At 45.5% G+C, this 25489-nt stretch overlaps 1 protein-coding gene across 2 annotated transcripts in view; it reads left to right on the top strand.

The window, feature by feature from the left end:
* Nucleotides 1-25489, top strand: part of LOC118357647 (unconventional myosin-Id) — a 115016-nt gene that overhangs the window by 33373 nt on the left and 56154 nt on the right. For both annotated transcript variants that reach the window (XM_052478407.1, XM_052478408.1), the window contains exons 4-16: nt 3514-3679; nt 3777-3830; nt 4282-4377; nt 5245-5361; nt 5666-5869; nt 6214-6359; nt 6550-6664; nt 6840-7010; nt 16612-16682; nt 18190-18264; nt 18992-19124; nt 19514-19680; nt 22246-22453. In XM_052478407.1, the coding sequence (XP_052334367.1) occupies nt 3514-3679; nt 3777-3830; nt 4282-4377; nt 5245-5361; nt 5666-5869; nt 6214-6359; nt 6550-6664; nt 6840-7010; nt 16612-16682; nt 18190-18264; nt 18992-19124; nt 19514-19680; nt 22246-22453 (1723 nt within the window). The remainder of the gene's footprint in view (nt 1-3513; nt 3680-3776; nt 3831-4281; nt 4378-5244; nt 5362-5665; nt 5870-6213; nt 6360-6549; nt 6665-6839; nt 7011-16611; nt 16683-18189; nt 18265-18991; nt 19125-19513; nt 19681-22245; nt 22454-25489) is intronic.

The following is a 25489-nucleotide window of genomic DNA, read 5'->3' as shown; positions in this document are numbered from 1 at the left end:
CATCCCAACCGTGAAGCACGGGGGTGGCAGCATCAGAACTGAAAAAGCGTGTGCGAGCAAGGAGGCCTACAAACCTGACTCAGTTACACCAGCTCTGTCAGGAGGAATGGGCCAAAATGCACCCAAATTATTGTGGGAAGCTTATGGAAGGCTACCTAAAACGTTTGACCCAAGTTAATCAGTTTAAAGGCAATGCTACCAAATACTTTAGTGTATGTAAACTTTTGACCCACTGGAAATGTGATGAAAGAAATAAAAGCTGAAATAAATCATTCTCTCTACTATTATTCTGACATTTCACATTCTTAAAATAAAGTTGTGATCCTAACTGACCTTAGCCAGGGAATTTTCACTTGGATTAAATGTCAGGAATTGCGAAAAACTGAGTTTAAATGTATTTAGCTAAGGTGTTTGTAAACTTCCGACTTCAGCTGTATATGGGTAAGGGGACAAGGCAATAAGATACACCTGGTAGCAGCAGCCTGTATGTGTGTAGAGTCAGTTACAATGTACAAATTCATAAAAAATCCTACAATGTGATTTTCTGGATTTTTTTCCCCTCATTTTGTCTGTCATAGTTGAAGTGTACCTATGATGAAAATGTGACAGGTCTATCATCTTTTTAAGTGGGAGAACTTGCACAATTGGTGGCTGACTAAATACTTTTTTGCCCCACTGTATGTGCATATTATGTGTGAGTGAGAAAATGGAATGAGCGTTTGTGTGTGTGTTGGAGTGACAGTATTGTGTGAGTGTGTAGGGCCCTGTGAGGGTCCATAGAGACAGAGCAAAAATTGAAATAAAAGGTGAATTAAAAACGTAAGGTTAAGTCAGACTGTGTAGCTATTTTGTTAGCTATTTATCAGTTGTATTACTTGGGGATAGAAGCTTTTCAAGAGCCTGTTGGTGTCCAGACTTGATGCACCGGTAACACTTGCCATGCGGCAGCAGAGAAAATATATGGCTTGGGTGGTTGGAGTCTTTAACGATGTTCCGGACTTTCTTTTCATACCGCCTGATATAGAGGTCCTGGATGGCATAGAGCTCAGCAGCAGTGATGCACTGGGCTGTCTGCGCCACCCTCTGTAGCGCCACGCGATCGAGGGCGGTACTATTGCCATACCAAGCAGTGAAGTACTGGGCTGTCCGCGCTACGCGTTCAAGGGCGGTAATATTGCGATACCAAGCTGTGAAGTACTGGGCTGTCCGCGCTAAGCGATCAAGGGCGGTACTATTGCCATACCAAGCAGTGAAGTACTGGGCTGTCCGCGCTACGCGATCGAGGGCGGTACTATTGCCATACCAAGCAGTGACGCAGCCAGTCAAAATGTGTCACATGCACAGGATATAGAAGGTGTAAACCGTACAGTGAAATGTTTACTTGTACAGTGGTGTCTTTTGTTTGCTAAACAATGAACCATAATTCCAACTCATAACATTACTACCCTGCATGTATATACAGTGTATTCGGAAAGTATTCAGACCCCTCAACTTTTTCCACATTTTGTTACGTTACTTTTTTAATCCTCAATCTACACACGATACCCCATAATGACAATTATCTTGAAAATAAAAAAACCTTTTAAAATATCACATTTTCTGTAAGTATTCAGACCCTTTACTCGGTACTTTGTTGAAGCACCTTTGGCAGCGATTACAGACTCAAGTCTTCTTGGGTATGACGCTACAAGCTTGGCAAACCTGTATTTGGGGCGTTTCTCCCATTCTTCTCTGGACATCCTCTCAAGCTCTGTCAGGTTTGATGGGGAGTGTTGCTGCACAGCTTTGTTCAGTTCTCTCCAGAGATGTTCAAGTCTGGTCTCTGGCTGGGCCACTCAAGGACATTCAGACACTTGTCCCGAAGCCACTCCTGTGTTGTCTTGGTTGTGTGCTTAGGGTCGTTGTCCTGTTGGAAGACGACCGTCATCCCAGTCAGGTCCTGAGCTCTCTGGAGCAGGTTTTCATCAAGGATCTCTCTGTACTTTGCTTCGTTCATCTTTCCCTCGATCCTGACGAGTCTCCCAGTCCCTGCCACTGAAAAACATCCCCACAGCATGATACTGACACCACCTTGCTTCCCCGTAGGCCTGATGCCAGGTTTCCTCCAGACGTGATGCTTGGCATGCAGGCCAAAGAGTTCAGTCTTGGTTTCATCAGGCCAGAGAATCTTGTTTCTCATGGTCTGACACTCCTTTAGGTGCCTTTTGGCAGATTCCAAGCAGGCTTCATGTGCATTTTACTGAGGAGTGGCTTCCATCTGGCCACTCTACCATAAAGGCCTGATTTGGTGGAGTGCTGCAGAGATAGTTGTCCCTCTTTTAAAAGTTCTCCATGTCCACAGACGAACTCTGGAGCGACCATCGGGTTTTTGGTCACCTCCCTGACCAAGGGCTGTTTTTTTTTTTTTACCAGGCAAGCCAGTTAAGAACAAATTCTTATTTACAATGACGGCCTAGGAACAGTGGGTTAACTGCCTTGTCCTGGAGGCCTTGTCAGCTCAGGGATTCGATCTAGCAACCTTTTCGGTTACTGGCCCAATGCTCTAACCACTAGGGTACCTGTCACCCCTGTTTATAGCATTTTGGTGCTGAATATATTGCGTCTGTCCCACTACATATTCCCTGTAGCCATTTAACTGAGAAACTGTATTTTTGTGTTTTTTAAAGTCAATACTAACCGACAACTCTCACAGTTCTGCCCTCTAAGGTCTGCCCTATCAGTCAGGAAACGCTACAGTCTGTATGGAGCTCAGATTTATGCGAGAGCCACAGCAGGGTGTGTCTCGTGTGTGTGTGTGTGTGTGTGGTGTGTGTGTGTGTGTGTGGGGGGGGGCATGACAGCCATGCAGCACAGTGTATGGGTGAGGAGCCTGTGTTCTGACCTAGCACGACACCGCATCAATCATCAGTGCCAAAGCAGTCTTTGTGTTAAGTAGAGTTGTGGTATACTTCTGCGAAAGAACTTGCCGATAAAAGACATTTCAAACAACTATAAACATGTCCAGACCCGGATGGGCCCCATAAATGACAGACAACTCTCGGATTTGAGTGAGTAATGACCCTACTACTGAATCAATGTGAAATGAAAGACTTCAATCTTAAAGTTGAGAGCCACATAAGGTGAAACAGCGCCACCGGTCACCCCAGGCTCATTTTGTTATTGTTTTTTGTTTTGTTTATGAAATGGAGCAGAGGAGCACCCAGCATTGTGGTAAACCTACTCTGCTTTTCTACTGCGTGTGCAAGGTTGTCAGAGGGGGGGAAAAAAACTGTGTTCGTTGTTTTGAAGTAACATCTTTGTTGTTGTAATATCGCAAACGGACGTGGCAGTTTTCACCGCTACAGATTCCAGCTGCGACTCTAGCTCACACTACTGTATTTAGTCCGATCATTCGCTTTTGGCCACCTTACTGTTTGTTGATCTCTATGGGCCGAGGATCAGCTGCGTAATAGGTAATAGGAGCCAGGGGAGCTGTTAGTAGTACTTTAAAAGATGTGTTGCCTCTCTCTCCAGGGTGAAAAACATGCTGCTGAAATCCAACTGCGTCCTGGAGGCCTTTGGCAATGCCAAGACCAACCGCAACGACAACTCCAGTCGCTTCGGCAAGTACATGGACATCAACTTCGACTTCAAGGGAGATCCCATCGGGGGACACATCAACAACTACCTGCTGGAGAAGGTAGGGGGCACTGGGGGAGCAGTGAGATCACCTGTTATGAATAAATGGTCAATTATGTTTCACTCGGTCTGACTCAAACCATCTGTTTCTCTTGTAGTCCAGAGTCATCTTCCAGCAGGAAGGGGAGAGAAGCTTTCACTCATTCTACCAGGTGTGTGTGTGTGTGTGTGTGGGAGTATAGATGTGCGTGTGTATTACATGCCAGACTGATGCCACCATAAGCTGGTATACAGACCAGATGGGCCGTGGGTCTGTGACTGTGTTGATCATACAGGCTTGGTGATATCAAAGGTGTTACAACTCTATCCTGCTATTTAGAAATATCCATCCTTTCACCCGATTTTAACTCCTCAAATACACATGAATCTTTCTCACTTCATAAACTCCCCCATTCTCAAGCTACTTCACCCTACATTGGTCAGGACACATTATTGATCTAGACTTTTGCTCCATATTGTGGAGTTACACACTGTATGACTCATCGCACCATTTGAAATGAAATGGTTTAGAATGTAAATTCTGAACAGTCTCCGACACGTGTCACTACTGACTCTGTGTCTTCTCTTCTCTTTCTCTCTCGCTCTTTCTTTGTTTCTCTTCAGATGGTTAAAGGGGGTTCTGAGTCCCTCTTGCGTTCCCTCCACGTCTCGAAGGACCCCACGGCCTACAGCTACATCAAAGTAGGAGGCCAGGTCAAGGTAGGTTACCACAGAAGTATATCCGCTTTGACCCTTTGTTTAAACAATCACAAAATGTAACTTTATTTCTCACGTTTTAGACCGAGAATGTCACTAATGCCGAGTTTATTTGGTAACACTGTTTATTTTTACAGGAATAAATCAAACGCAAGCCGATGCTCAGCAGATGTGCACGGTTGTTTTGAATTTCTGATCACGTGAGCAGCTGTGTTTACAACTGATGCTTTTGTGTTGCGTAACAAAATGTGCAGCTATTGCATGAGTTCAAAGTGATATATTACCTACGAATATCCAAAGGGGCCAATGATGTCATGGTTTTGAGTGTCCGTCCCTCTAAAACAAGCCTTTTGAAGTTTTTGGGAGCCGTATAATTCCAGCTGTTAACACACGCCAGCAAGCATCTCCGTTCTGCTGTCTCTGCACTTGCAGTTTAATAAGTAGGAACAAAACAAAGTTGTATAACAAACAATGTGACGTCATGGAACAGAGCAAGGCCAAAACAGCTGAAGTGGTTTGTACATGGTGTGCAATGCTCCCATTTTTATAGAAACAGTCCTCGGTTGATGCTCACACCATCCTGTCTTAAAGATATTTGTGGTCATCTTGTCACTCCTACTTTATGACTTTGGCTGCTGGGAGTAGGAACATGTCATGAATAAACTCATACTTGCCAAAGTGAGGAAGTGGTGTACAGTATTTGGCCGGTGTTACAGACTAGTGAAAAGTATGTGTCAAGTAAATCATTTTTGGACTAAATTTTACTTCAAAATTGACAAAGTTGAACGTGTTTTGTGTGAAGGGAACATAAACGTTTCCAGTTTGATTGTCCCACTCATCCATTCCGTCCCTTCTTTCTCCCCGCCACAGTCGTCCATTAACGACGGTGCTGATTTCAAAGCTGTGGCGGATGCCATGAAGGTGATCGGCTTCACACCAGATGAAATCCAGACTGTTTACAAGGTCCTGGCCACTATCCTGCACCTGGTAATACCCCATATTAACTCCTAACTCTGGGCCTTCCAGCAGGGTTTAGCATAAGTTCAAATTAAACGGGTTAAAGGTATACAACCTAATATGTAATATGACAACATCATATACTGAGTGGTGCCTCCCTGTTGTGTGCCCAGTGTCCCTTTTTAAAATGGAACAGGTTTGAATTGAAACAGTCCTGCCCTTATTTGCCCTATTCCCCTACCCTTTGCTCCAATGCGATCACTCCACCTAGTCTCTTTTGTTTACAGGTAACTTCCTTGTATTCCTGTATTTATCTCCATGTGACCTCTCCCAGGGGAACCTGATGTTTGGTGTGGACGGCGACACAACGCTGATTGAGAACTCCAAGGTGGTGGCGGTGATCGGGGTCCTGCTGGCCACTAAGGAGGAGAATGTGGGAAAGGCCCTGCTCTACCGCACCGTTGCCACCGGCCGTGACGTCATCGACAAGCAGCACACGACCCAGGAGGCCAGTTACGGCCGGGATGCCTTGGCCAAGGTAGCTAATGCTAGTGCGCTACGTTAACTGATTAACAGTTAACTGTCAAAATGCTGACTCTTAGCTAAGCTAGCTAATATGCTGGCACGCTACGTTGGCCGCTTCACAGCAGCGAACGCTAACTCTCAATGGTAGTGCTAATCCTCAAAAAGGGATTTATGAAATGGGCCCCAATGTTAGACGTGGTAGGCCTAACCAGTTTTTAAAGTAGCCAGGGTATTATTTTGAAGGCTTTTGGGTAAAATAGCAGCCAGTGTAGGTAGCTGACCTATAGCACCCTGCTGTCTCGCATGTGATCTTTATCTACTGTTGTCTGTCTTGGTGTTGGGGCGTGTGACCCACAGGCTATGTACGAAAGAATGTTCTGTTGGATCGTGGGAAGGATCAATGATGTCATTGAAGTGAAGAACTATGACGCCAAAGTCCACGGGAAGAACACGGTCATCGGAGTGCTGGACATCTACGGCTTTGAGATCTTTCAGAACAACAGGTTAGGAGACGTGTCCGCTATAAATAATTCAGTATTGAATGTATTTCAGTGTAGAATCTCTACATCAATATGAAATATACTGATTTTATACACAATCTCTCTGTCATGACACTTGCATGTAACACGAGTATAAAACCAGGGTCACAGCCATTCACTCACCCTCTCCTTCCCTGGTCTGTCTGTCTGTCAGCTTTGAGCAGTTCTGTATCAACTATTGCAACGAGAAGCTGCAGCAGCTCTTCATTCAGCTTGTGCTGAGGCAGGAACAGGAAGAGTACCAGCGCGAGGGAATCCCCTGGAAACACGTAAGGCCACATCTTGCTTCCACTCCACTCATGTCTTGTATTGCCTCCAACAGCATGGTCAATTTGCGTCAAGTCATTCTCCTTCCATTGATTTTGACTATTAGGAACGTCTTACTCCCTGTGCTGGTTGTAATGATATACCGATCCCCTGTTTTCACTCTGTACCTGGGCGTAGATTGACTACTTCAACAACCAGATCATTGTGGACCTGGTGGAGCTGCAACACAAGGGCATCTTCTCTGTGCTGGACGAGGCCTGTATGACCGTGGGCAAAGTCACCGACGAGGTCTTCTTACAGGGACTCAACAGCAAGCTGGCCAAGCACGCCCACTACACCAGCCGCAAGGTGCGTTGAAAAACAATTTGGACATAATTTTCAATTCATGAATTTAATTTTAATTCGTTGACTGAATTAAAAGTGGAAATATACCTGTACAATGTGGACACATGGATATGTTAGAGGCTTGTTCCCAGCGATTACCTAAGTAATTCTATTAGCCCAACAACCTAGCCCAGTGATTTTGAAACATAAGACAAGACTGAGGACTGTGTACTTTTGTTAGTTTAAATAATCGGCTCCATCAAATGCTGTTTAAAGGTCCAACGCAGCTTTTTAATCTCAATATGAAATCATTTCTGTGTAACATTAAGTGCAATACTATGATTGTTTTCAATTAACATGGTCAAAAAGCATAAATAGCTTCTTAACAAAGAGTCATTTCTCAGGCAAGAATTTTGCTATGACTGTCTGGGAGTGGTCTGAGCGGAGAGAGGGAAAAACTGAAAATTGGCAGAGATGATTGAAACACTTTCTTATTGGTCTATTAACTAATTTACCACATGGTGATGTCACCACGTTGGCCAAAACTCAATCCCACCAAAAAAGGCAAAAATTCAGACATTCTTTTGAACAACTATTACACTAAAAGGGCATTATCATCATATTCACCATTTCACAGTATTATTCCAACCTCATAGTGTGGAAATATATATAAAACACTAAAGTCAAATTGGCATTACAGCCATTGTACATCATCCAGACTAAGAAAATATATGGAATTGTTTTAAGAAGGTCATAACAAGAATAATTTAGATATTCAATTTTTTTATTTTAAGACCCCTTGAAGTATAAAACAATGTATATAAAAAAATATTTGAATTTGGCCCTACTGCTATTAGCCCATTCAAACGCATTGAATAACAGATTCTCTACATGGAACGATAGATAGTCCAGAAAAAAATCGAAAGGAAGTTTGTTCTGAAGTGTCTGTCCTATATCTGAGCAATATAAGAAAGATCAGGAACCCCCCCCCAAAAAAATTCTAAGTTTTTATTTAAAAATGTATTTAACCCCTTATTTTTGGCACTTAACTATTCCCATATATACTGCACTTAAATAAATAAATACTGGTACCGGGGGACCTTCAGACGAGTTTTGTGGTCATCCTAGAGCACAACAACCAACATGTTTGTAAGAGTCTCACCTTTCCACAGAGGGGTCATATTAGTGCGTAGCCCAAACGGTTCGGATGCTACAGACAGACGTTGTCAGATCAGCTGTACCGCTGTCAGACGAGTCGCGTTCGGATGCTACAGACCATTTAGTGAGAGAACCAATTTTCAGGATGTCCCATGGTTTGACAAACATCGCTCTGTCACCTTTCACCGCAGATACAGAAGTGCAACATCAGCGGCTGCTGTGGATTGAGATGCATCTCCCCAAATGTTTTATATATTTATAGCTTAAACTGATGGATTTTGATGGGGATTGTTTTTATTATGCTAATTAGATTTCTGCCGGGCAGCGGAAATCCACTCTAGGATATTTAACAGGTTAGATGGCTGCATTTTACAGGGTAGTATTTCACTCAGTGGACCACAAGAGGGCAACAGGCGTCAGAGAAACGAGTGCTGGGCTATCTGAGTCGACACTTTGCTCTCGGTGACGTCACTGGCAGCCAATGAGAGTCAATGGACCTGGCGTCTTGCAGAGAGTGGGAGAAAAGAAGAGACTGAGGATCATAGCAAGAGAAACAGATATTCAGATGGAGGGGAGGGAAAGGGCGCCCGGTAAAGATAGAGGCCGTGTCACTGACATCCAGGTTGTTTTTCCCTCCAACATCTTAGAATCAGTGTTATGTGTCATCATCCTGGCTGTTGCTGTCTTGTACCCTGTAAAGATGGTTCCTTAGGCAATGCTACTAGCCAGGGTCTCATTCAGTCCAGTGGGTGATGTTCTTCAGTGCCTTCGGAAAGTATTCACACCCCTTGACTTTTTACACATTTCGTTAAGTTACAGCCTTATTCTAAAATGGATTAAATTCTTCCCCCCCCCCCCCTCTAACCAATCTACACACAATTCCCCATAATGACAAATAATATATATATTTTTTTTTAGAAAATTGTGCAAATTTATTACAATAAAAATCAACTAAATATCAGATGTACTTAAGTATTCAGATCCTTTACTTAGTACTTTGTTGAAGCACCTTTGGCAGCGATTACAGCATCAAGTCTTCTTGGGTATGACACGACAATCTTGGCACACCTGTATTTTGGGCTCTGGCTGGGCTACTCAAGGACATTGAGAGTTGTCCCATAGCCACTCCTGCGTTGTCTTGGCTGTGTGCTTAGGGTTGTTGTCCTGTTGGAAGGTGAACCTTCATCCTGAGTGCTCTGGAGCAGGTTTTCATCAAGGATATCGTTGTACTTTGCATGTGGAAAATGTGGGAGAATTCCAGGGGACAGAATACTTTCCGAAAGCACTGTTGACTGCATTCCCCCTCAGGTGAATACATCGATTACATCTATATGTCATTCATCTAGTCATCGACCAAGTCATAGATTAGCTCAAGGCTGAGGCCTAGAGGACTGGCAGGCAGGTGGCTATCATACTCTTTGTGTGTGCACTGCCCTGTGCAGAGATAAAACACCTAGCGCTACACAGAGTCCCCATAGGCTCCGGCGGAGAAGATTGATAGGCAGACAATGAGAGAATAAAAAATATATATAATCAATGTAACCTTTATTTAACTAGAGAAGTTGAAGGAAAAGTAGATTAGAATGCTGGTGCCACGTGAGTATGATGATGTGGATGTCTGTTCCTGTAATGTACTTATGCTATCATCTACAATATGTTTGGACACCCTAACTAAATTCTGTAACAATACAGGAACTTCTACTTAAAGATGCTTGACTCCTGATACTGTTATCAGTAAAAAAATAAATAAAAATAAACTCAAATGTTACTTTTAAAAGTTTGATTTAATGCGGGAGCATGACGTTATTGCAGCATAGCAGAGAATGCTCCGAGGCTCATCCCTGGTGCATTGGAGGGACCCATCTTTTTTTGATTCACAGATTCCCCTCACCTCACGCCCCGTACTCTAGAAGCAGCTCTGATTGGAAGGTTTTGAAATGTTTATGGCTGCCAGGTTCAAAGTGACTCACAGACTCTGCGGGCCTGAAAGACCTCAGGCCGTTTTTTATTTTTTAAACATTGCAGTTCTTGTCGGGAATCTTCCAAAGTGAGTGTGGAAATTGGAAGTGTGAAAGGGAATGAGGGGGAGGTAAAGATGGGATGAGGAAGAGATTGAGCGGGACCAAGCGAGGGAGTGAAAAAAGGCCAAATGAGGGATGTGTGCGTGAGAGAGCGGGGGAGTGAGAAAAGGCCAAATGAGGGATGTGTGCGAGAGAGAGCGGGGGAGTGAGAAAAGGCCAAATGAGGGATGTGAAAAAGGCGAGGGATGTGTGTGAGAGAGAGAAAAAAATGAGGGATGGCCAAATGAGGGATGTGTGTGAGAGAGAGCGGGGGAGTGAAAAAGGCCAAATGAGGGATGTGTGTGAGAGAGAGCGGGGAGTGAAAAAGGCCAAATGAGGGATGTGTGCGAGAGAGAGCGGGGGGGAGTGAAAAAGGCCAAATGAGGGATGTGTGCGAGAGAGAGCGGGGGAGTGAAAAAGGCCAAATGAGGGATGTGTGCGAGAGAGAGCGGGGGAGTGAAAAGAAAAAGGCCAAATGAGGGATGTGTGAGGGATGTGTGAGAGAGAGCGGGGGAGTGAGAAAAAGGCCAAATGAGGGATGTGTGTGAGAGAGAGCGGGGGAGTGAGAAAAGGCCAAATGAGGGATGTGTGCGAGAGAGAGCGGGGGAGTGAGAAAAAGGCCAAATGAGGGATGTGTGCGAGAGAGAGCGGGGGAGTGAGAAAAAGGCCAAATGAGGGATGTGTGCGAGAGAGAGCGGGGGAGTGAGAAAAAGGCCAAATGAGGGATGTGTGCGAGAGAGAGCGGGGAGTGAGAAAAGGCCAAATGAGGGATGTGTGCGAGAGAGAGCGGGGGAGTGAGAAAAGGCCAAATGAGGGATGTGTGCGAGAGAGAGCGGGGGAGTGAGAAAAAGGCCAAATGAGGGATGTGTGCGAGAGAGAGCGGGGGAGTGAAAAAAGGCCAAATGAGGGATGTGTGTGAGAGAGAGCGGGGGAGTGAAAAAGGCCAAATGAGGGATGTGTGTGAGAGAGAGCGAGGGAGTGAAAAAGGCCAAATGAGGGATGTGTGTGAGAGAGAGCGGGGGAGTGAAAAAGGCCAAATGAGGGATGTGTGTGAGAGAGAGAGCGGGGGAGTGAGAAAAGGCCAAATGAGGGATGTGTGTGAGAGAGAGCGGGGGAGTGAGAAAAGGCCAAATGAGGGATGTGTGAGAGAGAGAGCGGGGGAGTGAGAAAAGGCCAAATGAGGGATGTGTGCGAGAGAGAGCGGGGGAGTGAGAAAAGGCCAAATGAGGGATGTGTGTGAGAGAGAGCGGGGGAGTGAGAAAAGGCCAAATGAGGGATGTGTGTGAGAGAGAGCGGGGGAGTGAAAAAAGGCCAAATGAGGGATGTGTGTGAGAGAGAGCGGGGAGTGAAAAAGGCCAAATGAGGGATGTGTGTGAGAGAGAGCGGGGAGTGAAAAAGGCCAAATGAGGGATGTGTGTGAGAGAGAGCGGGGAGTGAGAAAAAGGCCAAATGAGGGATGTGTGCGAGAGAGAGCGGGGGAGTGAGAAAAAGGCCAAATGAGGGATGTGTGCGAGAGAGAGCGGGGGAGTGAGAAAAGGCCAAATGAGGGATGTGTGCGAGAGAGAGCGGGGGAGTGAGAAAAAGGGAGGAGAGTGAGAGAAGCTGCGCTGTCGTATTCGATTAGCCTGTAATAGGAGCCGCACTGTCTGTCAGCACTAATGTCCTCACCCTCCTTTCTATAAAGGACAAGTCCTGGAGCTGCAAGACACCAAAATTTCTCTGTGTTCTCCTGGCTGACTGTCGCCCTGTAATAACTCTAACAACACACCCACTGTTGGCAAAGACCTCACACTCCAGATCAGAGAGCGAGAAGGCGAGAGGGTGGAAACGAAGCAGCGTCTTGATCAGTGGCGGCATCTTCAGGCGCGTCTTTGCTTCAAAAACTCCTCCAGATCTAGTCGCTATGTTATAGCTCTGAGTGTCTGATGAAAACATCCCTTTAAGAAAAATCCCTGTTATTGGTTTTCCAGTCCTGTTTAGGGCTGTTAGATATTAATCAAGGGGGTGTTTGAAGCGGTGGAGCTGTGTTGATAAAACTACTGGATGTAATTGATACTGTATATAATGGGACTGTGATGGGCCAGGAAGTTGTGGGTCTTGCCTTCATAGTGTGAGACGGTAGTGGTTACTGACAACTGTATATAATGGGACTGTGATGGGCCAGGAAGTTGTGGGTCTTGCCTTCATAGTGTGAGACGGTAGTGGTTACTGACAACTGTATATAATGGGACTGTGATGGGCCAGGAAGTTGTGGGTCTTGCCTTCATAGTGTGAGACGGTAGTGGTTACTGACAACTGTATATAATGGGACTGTGATGGGCCAGGAAGTTGTGGGTCTTGCCTTCATAGTGTGAGACGGGTTACTGACAACTATATATGATGGGACTGTGATGGGCCAGGAAGTTGTGGGTCTTGCTTTCATAGTGTGAGACGGGTTACTGACAACTATATATAATGGGACTGTGATGGGGCAGGAAGTTGTGGGTCTTGCTTTCATAGTGTGAGACGGGTTACTGACAACTATATATAATGGGACTGTGATGGGCCAGGAAGTTGTGGGTCTTGCTTTCATAGTGTGAGACGGGTTACTGACAACTGTATATAATGGGACTGTGATGGGCCAGGAAGTTGTGGGTCTTGCCTTCATAGTGTGAGACGGGTTACTGACAACTGTATATAATGGGACTGTGATGGGCCAGGAAGTTGTGGGTCTTGCCTTCATAGTGTGAGACGGGTTACTGACAACTGTATATAATGGGACTGTGATGGGCCAGGAAGTTGTGGGTCTTGCCTTCATAGTGTGAGATGGGTTACTGACAACTGTATATAATGGGACTGTGATGGGCCAGGAAGTTGTGGGTCTTGCCTTCATAGTGTGAGACGGGTTACTGACAACTGTATAATAGAAGTTTTGAAGACCCGTTTAAACAGGACTGCAATTGTTCTTGCTCGATAAAAGTTAAGGGGAAACTTCCCTGCTTCTTCGAGAACTCTCTCTGTCGATACCATACTCGATCCTCCCGCTTTCCTCTCTGACTCATGTGCCTTCTCTTCTGCACTTCATGATGTTGTACCCCTTTAATACCATGTCGGAAGGCTGAGAATGAATAGTTTTAAGGGCAACTTTTCTACCACCTTTGCATGGGTCCTGGTCCTCTGCCACACGTAGGACTTGTTGTCGTCTGCTTTCCTTCTCCAGGTCGCTTTGATCCTCCCAGATGTTTTTTGAAATATTTTTTTACACTGTGAACTATTTGCTGACACAGGCCTTCCTGCTGGGAGCGGTCGTCATGGCAGCCTCTACCCACCCCTCCCTTGCTCTCTCTCCCTCTATCACTCCCTCTTCATTTCCACCTCTTTCTCGCTCTCGCTCTCTCTCTCCCTACTATCACACACACACACACACACACACACACACACACACACACACACACACACACACACACACACACACACACACACACACACACACACACACACACACAATCTCTCTCCTCTCCCACCGTCCCCCTTTTCTCTTTACCGTCTACCCTCTGATCCTACTATTTGCAGTCTCTGCACATGCCCTGTACAGTCGCAGCATAGTGTGTGTGTGTGTGTGTGTGTGTGTGTGTGTGTGTGTGTGTGTGTGTGTGTGTGTGTGTGTGTGTGTGTGTGTGTGTGTGTGTGTGTGTGTGTGTGTGTGTGTGTGTGTGTGTGTGTGTGTGTGTGTGTGTGTGTGTGTGTGTGTGTGTGTGTGTCTGCGAATGCATGCAGCGGCAGGCTGCCCAAAAGTGATTACCCTTTCATGCACCATGTGGTGGAGATGCTAATAACGTGGTCCTGCTGTTCATTAGCTCTAATGTATTTACATTACAATACAACACAAGGACAGTGGGGGGCAGGAAAGAGGTACGTCTAGAGTGGTTTCATGCATGTCTACGAGAAACCTTTCAAACAAGCGCTTCCGGTTCCAACACATAGGCTTTTTACCTTCTCAATGCAGCATATTCTTGATGTCACTTTTTGAACTTCTCCTTTAAAGTGGGTGCTTAGTCTCTGTTGACGTTTCTGTTTTTAGAGAATGAAGTCATGATTGGCTCCTGTGGTGAGTGAATGACCGGTTTGGAGCAAGTCAGTTGGCCAGCGTGGCACGTGTGCCCTGCAGGTGCCAGCTTAGTTAGCAGGCGAGACTGAGAGGCCCTGGTGGTGAACATGATGGCAGGTGGAAGTGGCAGAGGGGTGGTGCTGGAGGGAGGGCAAGGTTTGGGCAGGAGGACGAGGGACAGCAGGTGTTAAGGTGATCAGGGTGGTCTCTGCTATAAACCTGTTCACATTTACACGAGGCTATTGGACTTGTGTGACAAGAGAAAATCAGAGTTGGACAGATATGAATGGCCAACATGATTGTAGACGTTTTAAATCGAAGAATGTTCAGTGCTTTTGTGGACAGGTGCAGTGTCTTCTTCAAAATAATGAATGTGGAACAGAAAGACCCAAGAGCGCTGTGGCCGAAAGACAAGGGAACTAATAGCAAGGTTTCCAGTTCTGTATACAGACTGTAATCCACAATAGGTCTGTTCTGAACCTGTTGTGTCGCCACCTGCTGCCTTAAATGCTCCATCTGTCCTTTCTCTACCTGTCAAGAACCCAAGAACCCCCCCCTGTTCAAAACATTGTCTCCATCTTCTCCATTCTCATTTCTCTCTCTCTCTCCTGCTCCGTCTCCCCTCGTAACTCTCTCATTACCTTTGTCCCCATCACCTCATCCCAAATGTAGCTCTGTCCTTCTCTTTAATTTCCCTTTCTCTTTATTTTCTCCCTCTCTCTAAAGCCCCCCCGCCCCACCCCACCCCTCTTTCTCATCTGAAATGGGCATTAGACTGGATGAAGAGTGAGGCAGACACGGAGAGAGACGTGGCAATAGCATAGCTGGTAGTGTCTGTGGAGGGGGACATAATTGTGGTAGATGAGGACAAGGTGGCCTCCGTCTGTCTGGCTGTGTGTTTGTGTGTCTAGCTGCCAGGATCACTGTCTGTTTGACTGGCTGGCTGCACTGGCCTGTATAGAGCACAGGGCCCTTCATGGATCAATTCCCTATCACAGTACGACTGAAGTATTTCTGCGATGGCCATTCACTCCCGTTCATTTCCAAGGCTTTGAATGGGAATTTGAATGCGTTCACACAGATTTACACAGTATAGAGATTTGTATATTTTCCTCCACGGTTTTCGGCCTGTCAGGTGTTCTCGTTAGCAACATCCTCATTCCATTCTTCAGGGACTTTCCCTTCTCTCTTCTTCCTGTGTGTGTGTGTGTGTGTGTGTGTGTGTGTGTGTGTGTGTGTGTGTGTGTGTGTGTGTGTGTGTGTGTGTGTGTGTGTGTGTGTGTGTGTGTGCGCGCGCGCGTGTTCTCCACTCGATGACTCATCCACTTCGGCACTCTCTTTCTTGGATGTCCCTCTTTTATATAACACTCTGGCTGTCCCAATGGCTTAGAGGAGGCTCTACATCATTGTACCCCCCCACTATACATCCTGCAACCTCGTCCTTCTAGCTCTAATTTCTGCCTTGTTTTTGAATGAGACTGGATGCCCCTCTCGCTCTGATGTCAGTGTAACATTTGATGAATGGTAGTGTTGTAGTGGCACTAATATCATGCTACCTGCTTGCCTTGTATGTTGCCATGCCACATGGATGGATATGCAGACACAGACAAGCGGGTACAGTCAGGTATACACGCATGCCCACAGACAGGAAAAGGACAGGTGGCAGAGGACTGCGGCAGACCTCTAAAGTCCCCTGCATGTTCCTTTTCTCTCCTCTCTGCACTCCACCACTGGCCTACATACAGTTGGCCACATCCAGTTCCTGCGTCACCACACACGGCTCATTCATATTTCACGTGCACACATTGCCCCCTCCCCTCTCTCTCTCTCTCTCTCTCTCTCGCTCTCTCTCTCGGTCTCTCTCTCTCTCGGTCTCTCTCTCGGTCTCTCTCTCGGTCTCTCTCTCTCGGTCTCTCTCTCGGTCTCTCTCTCTCGGTCTCGGTCTCTCTAGCTCACACTCCAGTGGGAGAGAATAGCATGTGTCCCACCTGACTGTGCTGTTGTTTTAGCGACCTTGTTGTCTGCACCAGTGGCTCTGCAGCTTCTCTCTCTCTAATGGGGATACAGTATGTTCATTCTGGGGAAGATGCTTTCCAGTAAAGAAAAATGGAGCATAGCACATCTGAAAAAAAAAAAATAGATACCCTTAATATTACAGACTAAAGTGCCCCATTGTTTTCCCTCCGTTGCATAGGAGCAATTAGATTCCTAGGCAGAGTCAAGTAAACTCACCTCCTTGGCTGTGTGAATGTATCCCTCCCTACTTCCCAAGGTTTGTTACTCAATTTCTCTCGCTCTCTCTCTCTCTCTCTATCCACAGCTCTCCCCGACAGACAAGGGTTTGGAGTTTGACAGAGATTTCCGTATCCGGCACTATGCAGGGGATGTCGTGTAAGTTACTGTATACAGTGGTGTACAGTACTGTATGGCACCACCCTTTTGTTATCAGTCTTTGTGGTGGCAGAAGTGACTTCCTTGCACTTCACTTTGTTGTTTAAATACCCTTGTTGGTTTCCATTTTCTGGGCTCCGTTATTTACTTAACAAACAAGGAACACTCAAAATGTGCACTTATAAATCTGAATTTAAAAAAAAATCAAAATACAGCTGAGTCCAATATGCTTTTAATGTGCTTGCAGTCAATCCCTAGTGATGTAACTGCCTACGTCAACACCTTCTACTCATGAGACCAAAGCCATGCATATACAGTTATACAAACCTGCAGGAGAGAACAATAGTTTGTTTTCTAAGGGCTCAGCAGTAATTTTCCACACCCCAGGTTGCTTCATAGTGGTATGTCTGACTTGTCTCTTATCTCTTACACTCCCCTGCAGGGTTCTGTGTCTATGAATCTCTTTTAGCCTCGAGGCGCTTTCTCACAGACACCCTGTTTTGACTGCAATAACTCACACATCTCTCAGACCGTTTCTTGTAAGAAGACTAGAAAATAACTGGGGAACAATATTAAACCTTATAGTGAATACATATATATATATATATATATAGCTAATCTGTAGTCCAGGACCCTATAAATGTAGTGTGGGAGGGGTCTTATAACCCCCCCCCCCTTCTATTAATACAACCTTGGCATAATCAATTATTATAATACATCAAGCATTTGGTGCAGCCCCTATCATGACCCTAAGGTGACCCCATCAACCTCATCATTACAAAAAACATGAGATCATCAACCAAATCACCAGCTGTGTATGCTGCAGTATGCTACAGTATGCTACAGTAAGTCATCCTCAACGCCTGCATGTCTGTCCTGCCCAGCATCGCCGAGCTACATCCCCATGGTTAATATCTTTTTATTTAACCTTTGTTTTATCAGGGAGTCATACTGAGACCAAAGTCTGCTTCACAGAGCCCTGAATTACATGTATTAAAGAAAATACACATCAATTATATGTCTTTAAATATGTGATGAGAGATAAATACCATGGACTGTGACATCCACTCTGCCTGCAGCCTCGCCTAACTGGTTCAGAGAGTACTCAAACTTGAGACCCACCGCGTTCCAAATGGCACCCTATTCCCTATATAGTGCACTACTGTTGACCAGGGTCCATAGGGCTCTGGTCAATGGGTCCTGGTGAAAAGTAGTGCACTATATAGGGAATAGGGTGCCATTTGAGATACAACCTGAGACTGTGGAGTCAGGCCTTTAATGGGCCAGTTTCCTCCTGTGTCTTACTGATGGCTCCTACACTCCCACTGTTTTTCTGGAAACAGAGGATTTGTTTTCTAATTCTTCTGTGATTCATCCATTGTAATAATTTCTGAGTAGGTTTTAGGAGACGCTGTTGTCATTTTTAAGCACAGTCTTTGGTGCTGTATGTTGTCTTAGTGTCTGAAAAAGATGATCAAAGTGTGTGTGTACTTATGTACTACCGCAGGTACTCTGTGGTTGGCTTCATCGACAAGAACAAGGACACTCTCTTCCAGGACTTCAAAAGGCTACTGTACAACAGGTGAGAGTCAACACACACCTGCTATCCCCTCTCCTCTCGCCCTCCTCCCTCCCTATCTCATGGTCCCACTGTAGCCTTCTATGATGCACTGATAAACACCTGCTATCCCCTCTCCTCTCGCCCTCCTCCCTCCCTATCTCATGGTCCCACTGTAGCCTTCTATGATGCACTGATAAACACCTGCTATCCCCTCTCCTCTCGCCCTCCTCCCTCCCTATCTCATGGTCCCACTGTAGCCTTCTATGATGCACTGATAACCACCTGCTATCCCCTCTCGCCCTCCTCCCTCCCTACCTCATGGTCCCACTGTAGCCTTCTATGATGCACTGATAACCACCTGCTATCCCCTCTCGCCCTCCTCCCTCCCTACCTCATGGTCCCACTGTAGCCTTCTATGATGCACTGATAACCACCTGCTATCCCCTCTCCTCTCACCCTCCTCCCTCCCTACCTCATGGTCCCACTGTAGCCTTCTATGATGCACTGATAACCACCTGCTATCCCCTCTCGCCCTCCTCCCTCCCTACCTCATGGTCCCACTGTAGCCTTCTATGATGCACTGATAACCACCTGCTATCCCCTCTCGCCCTCCTCCCTCCCTACCTCATGGTCCCACTGTAGCCTTCTATGATGCACTGATAACCAATTTTTCCTCCCCTCTTTTTTCCCCCGCTCCTCTCTTTCTCCCTCTCTTTTTCTCTTCACCTCTCTTCCTCTCTCTCCGTAGCTCCAACCCAGTGCTGAAGATGATGTGGCCAGAGGGCAAACTGAGTATCACTGAGGTCACCAAACGACCCCTAACGGCCGCCACCCTCTTTAAGAACTCCATGATCGCATTGGTGGAGAACCTGGCATGCAAGGTGAGGGGTGTGGCCACCTCCTGGCAACTATTTCATTGGCCAACAACAACATGACATTTTTTTTGAGAATGTGTACTACTGACTTGACAGAGCGAGTTCATCTCAATAGTCTCAATAGTCTCAATAGTCAACTCCTCTGAAATTATACATGTAAATTCACTGGATGTAAAAAAAAAAGAACAAAAATAAAGTCTTAAAAAAAAAACATGTTGGATATCCTATAGGAATTAGCTTTAACCTGTCCAGTTGTTCCACATCCGTGCCGATAGGAGACTGGGGGCTGTGTCTCCTCGCTGTGTCTCCTCGCTGTGTCTCCTCGCTGTGTCTCCTCGCTGTGTCTCCTCGCTGTGTCTCCTCACTGTGGTCCCCCTGGTGGTTTGTGTGTACAGGAGCCCTACTATGTGCGCTGCATCAAGCCCAACGACGTCAAGTCGCCCCTGCTGTTCGAGTACGAGCGTTGTCGCCACCAGGTCGAGTACCTGGGCCTACTGGAGAACGTTCGTGTGCGCCGCGCCGGATTCGCCAACCGCCAGGAGTACCCCCGCTTCCTCCAGAGGTACGAGCTTAAACCTCATCTCCAGGTAGAAGGAGAATCAGGTCCCGAGTAGTGGTGATTTAGGGTCAACTCCCTCCTTTCCGTATAGTCTTATTCATTATGATGTAAAAGGCCTGATCCCCATCCGGATAGCAGCATTCCTAGTCTGACATGGACATTTTCCCAGAGCAAAATCATTGTGCAAAGTTACAAAAATGCATTAAAACTGCTCGCAGTGGGATTTAATTTGAAGATTTTCTTAAACAATTCCCTCTTTGTGAATACGAACCCCCTCCAACACATTGTTCCTGTGCCCTGCCCTTCACTAGGAAAACAGCCCTGCAACAGAGTGGGTGTGTTTTTAATGACGTGTCTTTTCCATCGAATGCAGTTGACGAGCTGCACTTTAGTGGGGGGAGATGCTCTGTCGTATTGAGACAGGGTTCATCAACAATATGAACCTCACAATGTGGTGTCGGTGTCACTACTTCCTGCCTCTGTTTTCGATCCGCTCACCTACTGAACATTCCTTCATTCTTTTTTTTCCTCTACCATTATACCATGACATTCATTTACGTACACCACCGTTCAAAAGGTTAGGGTCACTTAGAAATGTCCTTGTTTTTGAAAGAAAAAGCACAGTTTTTGTCCATTTAAAATAACATCATCAGAAATACAGTGTAGACATTGTCAATGTTGTAAATGACTATTGTAGCTGGAAACGGCATATTTTTTTTTTTTATGGATTATCTACATAAGCGTCCAGAGGCCCATTATCAGCAAACTTCACTCCTGTGTTCCAATGGCACGTTGTGTTAGCTAATCCAAGTTTATCATTTTGAAAGGCTAATTGATCATTAAGAAAACCCTTTTGCAATTATGTTAGGGCAGCTGAAAACTGTTTTAAAGAAGCAATAAACCTAGCCTTCTTTAGACTAGTTGAGTATCTGGAGCATCAGCATTTGCCTTCTAGAAAGAGTTCCTCTGTCCAGTGTCTGTGTTCTTTTGCCCATCTTAATCTTTTCTTTTTATTGGCCAGTCTGAGATATGGCTTTTTCTTTGCAACTCCACCTAGAAGGCCAGCATCCCGGAGTCACCTCTTCACTGTTGACGTTGAGTGTCTGTTGACTACTTAATTAAGCTGCCAGTTGAGGACTTGTGATGCATCTGTTTCTCATGATCAATTAGCCTTTTAAAATGATAAACTTGGATTAGCTAACACAACGTGCCATTGGAACACAGGAGTGATGGTTGCTGATAATGGACCTCTGTACGCCTATGCAAAATCTGCCGTTTCCAGCTACAATAGTCATTTACAACATTAAAATTGTCTACACTTTATTTCTGATCAATTGTATGTTATTTTAATAGATGAAAAATGTGCTTTTCTTTCAAAAACAATGACATTTCTAAGTGACCCCAAACTTTTGAACGGTAGTGGACATCCAGTACTCTTAATAACACCAAACTGTGACTAAATGAATAGACCGGGGCTGGCCTTGAGTTTGGTAAAGCAGAATCCAGTCAGTACTGGACTAAATCATAGAGAGCTTTGCAGAGGAGAGGAGGGCCTTAGCATCATCACATCGGCTTGTGAGTGGGCGCTATGTGACAGCAGTGTTGTCACTTACGATGCTGCAAGTCTCTTGCCTCAGATTAGACGAGACGACACCGTAGACAACTAAATGAGATTCTGTCTCTCAATCATACAAACGTGTGCACTCACACTTGTTTTACATAATAAATTAGGACAAAATATAGCAAGATATTTCTTCTAAAAGTGTGATATTAAACATCTGGGAAACAGGTTCATATTGTGTGCAAAAGGAGGATTTTTAATAGGATTTATTTTGGACTCTTGGCAGTTAAATTAGGATTTAGTTCAAACTGCACTCACACACAAGCTCCAAATGGTCCCAAACAAATGGAAATACACGCGCAAACACACCCTTTTGTTTTTTTAACCCTTGCCCCTAATACATTCACAGCTGTCTCGCCCTGTCTCGCCACTGCCCTGCCCTTCCTCAGTCAAATTAGATGAGGTAATATCTGTGGTAGTTAGCGGTGATAGTTTTGCATAACACACTTCTCCTCTAACTCTGTCCCTCATTTCCTTCACTGATGAATTTGGACTGTGTATTACATCATGCTTTGGCAGTAAAATGCCAGCGAATAACTAATGTCGGAATCGGTTGACAGGCCTGCTAGCAGTGTTTTGACCTCTCTTGGCCGTCCAATAATATCTTTTCACAGTGTCCTGTTGCCAATCGTTCTGTTTTGTCATGTATTTTGCGGGGCATTTTTTCTGTGAGTCACTGTCAAAGAACCAATCAACAAAGTGCATTTTGTGAAAGAAGAAGAGTGATGCAGACACAATTGGGAATTAAAGTCAGTCATTTAGTCCAATGTGATGAACAGTTAACACACTGTTTGCAGTGTGTTTGGGCCCATTCAGCAATAAACCCAATTACTGCATTGCACGCACCATGCTCTGAACCATCAGAACCACTCTGGTTAGCGATGGTGCTAAAGCGTTTTGAGGCCCACTAATATTGGACGCTCTCTGCCTCCATTCCACCCCCTCAGGTACAAGATGATCTCGGAGTTCACGTGGCCCAATCACGACCTCCCGTCGGACAAAGAGGCAGTGAAGAGGCTGGTGCAGGGCTGCGGCTTCGAGCACGACGTGGCCTACGGCAAGACCAAGGTGTTCGTCCGCACGCCGCGCACCCTCTTCTGCCTGGAGGAGCAGAGGGACGAAATGGTTGGGAGAATAGTCCTCTTCCTTCAGAAGGTCAGTTTCAATGTTGTCACCTTTGGCCCTTGGCCTGGTCTCCATGGCAACAGCTATATGTCGAGTGGTTACATTGTATAGGTGTGACGTCTCCAGGTAAATCTGTTAAATTCAATAGTGTACACGTATTATATTCAATATCCTATTGACAATGAGAAATGAAAAGCCACTACTGTCACCAACATCATTCTATCAGGGAGATGGATTACTAGTCAAAGCTACCCATTCTCCAGTAACCTCATTATCTTGTTTCTTCAACACTCATTGTGTTCTCATTTAAATTCACTCTCTGTACTTTTCATATGAATAGCCAACTCTCGAGGCTTGATATGCCACTATGCGCCGAGATATTTTCTGGGCCTAAAATGATTATAGCGTTAGCTCTCTCTCTCTGGGTTCTCTCTCTCTCTCTCTGGGTTCTATCAGCCCGTACAACCCCAGCTCAGTAAATGTGCTGGAGGAGAAAAAAGAGCAGAGGTCCACACATCCGCACTGCAGACTTCTGGGAAGCCGCCGGCATTCCTGCACAGTAAAAGAACAAACAATCTCTGGGACTGAGAATATAATGTTCACATAAACCCTAAAGCCAGTCAACCCTTATTATTGACCCCTTATAATAGTTGGAATATATTACAAATATACCACAGCTCCTGAGGTGCTATGGGAGCATTCAGAGGATGGAAAACGAGATATACATCTTCATATAAAACCATTAGCTATGTAACAGTGTGAATATGCTGGAGCCATAGGGAAAATCTATTTCGAATATGTGTGCACCTTCTATCATAAAGACAGTTTTACGACATTGATACAGACCAGAATGTAATCCCATGTTATTGCTCCATTATGACCGATTCTCCATTTAATGTTCTCTATGCTATATAATTGGGATATGGATATTGACCTTTTTTATTTTTTACATCTTCCTCCCTTGATTGGCTGGTAAAGAAAGTCATGTGATTGTGTTGTGCACGAGAATGCGCCACTGACTTTCAGACACCTCTGGTAGGTAAGAATGATAGCATGTGTCATAACATGTGCCATTACACACCCATTAAGCCAGCCTAGCCTAAGACATATACTGTATAATACTTCTGTATAGATGGGAATAGGTGGAGGAAATAGTTTTTTTTAGAGTGTAGTGTTGAATGTGGCCCTGTCATTTTGCTGTCAAATCTAGCTGACCTTCTCAAAAGGTAATGCCCCCTCTGACTAACAGATACAGAGATCAAAACGTCCATTTGTCAAAATCTGACTGCTCCGTTTCATGTCTCCTTCTTCTTGTTTGTGATTTGAGCCACTATTTTATTCAATCACCTGGGAGCCATTCATACGATTGGTGACAGAATGAGGATTGACGGGCTATACATTTACCTCGCATGTTATTGCTACTCAAATTGCTAGGAGTACAAATGCGTTCGTTCACAACACCTTTCATTCGGACAGCTCTCTCCAAGGACTGGGCTGCAATATGACTGCCCGCAGACACCAAAGGGTTAAAGCAACCAAATTGCTTCGTTGCGGGATTGATTGTTTGGCCTGTGTATTGATCTACAGGGCCCCGGTCGGGCTGCCCGGCAGACGAGCTCGGCGTGTGTTCCTATTCGCTCTTAGGACTATCTCAAAGGATGTCGCCACTTTGATAACCAAGCACAAAGACCAGAGATGAATTCCAGATGTTCGACCCAAAGAGAGGTTTTGGGGTTGAAGGAATGGTATAGGGCTCGCTCAGTCAAAAAAAAGAAGCACCCAGGACTACACACACTCCCATTCACCACCCTCCACAAATAAGCAAAATAGACCTCTAACGTTAGTGTATTTGACTCTATTTTCCACCCTGCCCCCTACACACACAGCTCATCATCTGTGCCAAGCAATCCCCTTATCAGCAGCTGGCATGCCACTGTGGCTTATGCCAACAGGCCCCACCATGCCAGGGGTGGCAGTACCTCAAGCTCTCTTCCCCTCCCCCTATGAGCCTCCTTCCCCAGACAACCACAATACCCTGTCATTGTCTGCACCCTACACATAAAGGAGTGAGGGATCCCATATATTACATTTGAGGTGCCCTTCTCCATACTTGGTTCTAGTACACAATGTGGCCTTTCTCCCTACCGCCCCTTCGCCCCTCTTTGCACCCTGACTCTCTCCCGCTGCGTCTCATTTCACACTGCCTTTTGCTCCGTCGTTCCTCGTTTCTGCTCCGTCGTTCCTCGTTTCCGCCCCGTCAAAGCCGTTCCGCTCTGGCTCTCTTCTCCTCCCCGCGGATAGAAGCGGATAGAACTCTGGATCCACTGAATCCACCCTCACGTTCACGTCTATCAACTCTGCCCTCACCACTGACTGACTGCACTACATCCCGCAATCAGTGGTCCATATCTGCTCCACTAGACACTACCTAGTGTGGACTGTGCAGTCAGTTGAACACACAAGCATGCATCCATACCACAATCAGAGCCTTATCCTCAGGAAGGGGCAATAGTCCCAATCTGAACCAACCTAAAGGGGATTAAATACTACAATCCAACACAAATACACACTTTATGAATGATTCATGAGCTTCCCCATTTCTTTTAATGAGTATTTCATAAATGGAAGCTCATCCATCCACATCGGTGTCTGTCAGGGCTGGGAATGGCGAGAGAGAGAGAGTGAGACATGAGAGAGTCCCCTGTGTATTGGGAGCCAGGGAATTAAAGCTGCAATCCGCAGACAAAAAAAAAATAACGCGTACTCACCGCCCCTGGTTCCGTAATCTGAGGGATGGGGCTGGAGAAGTGCAACCATTCTCAAATTCCATAGACGGAGCTATGGAGGCAAGGACTGACCCTCCACGATATCAAAATGATAGTTTTTACATTTACTTTGTTTACAAAACATTTGGAGTAAAACAAGCTTATATTTTTGGGTTCTGATGGGATATGCCAGTTGAGCAACAATCATGAGGCATTTATAAGGTATATTCTTCAAGAATCAATGGGTACATATCATTAATTTATAAATCCAAAAATGGATGTTGCAATGCACATTGCCCCT

The sequence above is a fragment of the Oncorhynchus keta genome, chromosome 24 (assembly GCF_023373465.1).
Source record: "Oncorhynchus keta strain PuntledgeMale-10-30-2019 chromosome 24, Oket_V2, whole genome shotgun sequence".
In the NCBI taxonomy this organism is placed as follows: Eukaryota; Metazoa; Chordata; class Actinopteri; order Salmoniformes; family Salmonidae; genus Oncorhynchus; species Oncorhynchus keta.
This window is presented reverse-complemented; position numbering and strand designations above follow the sequence as displayed.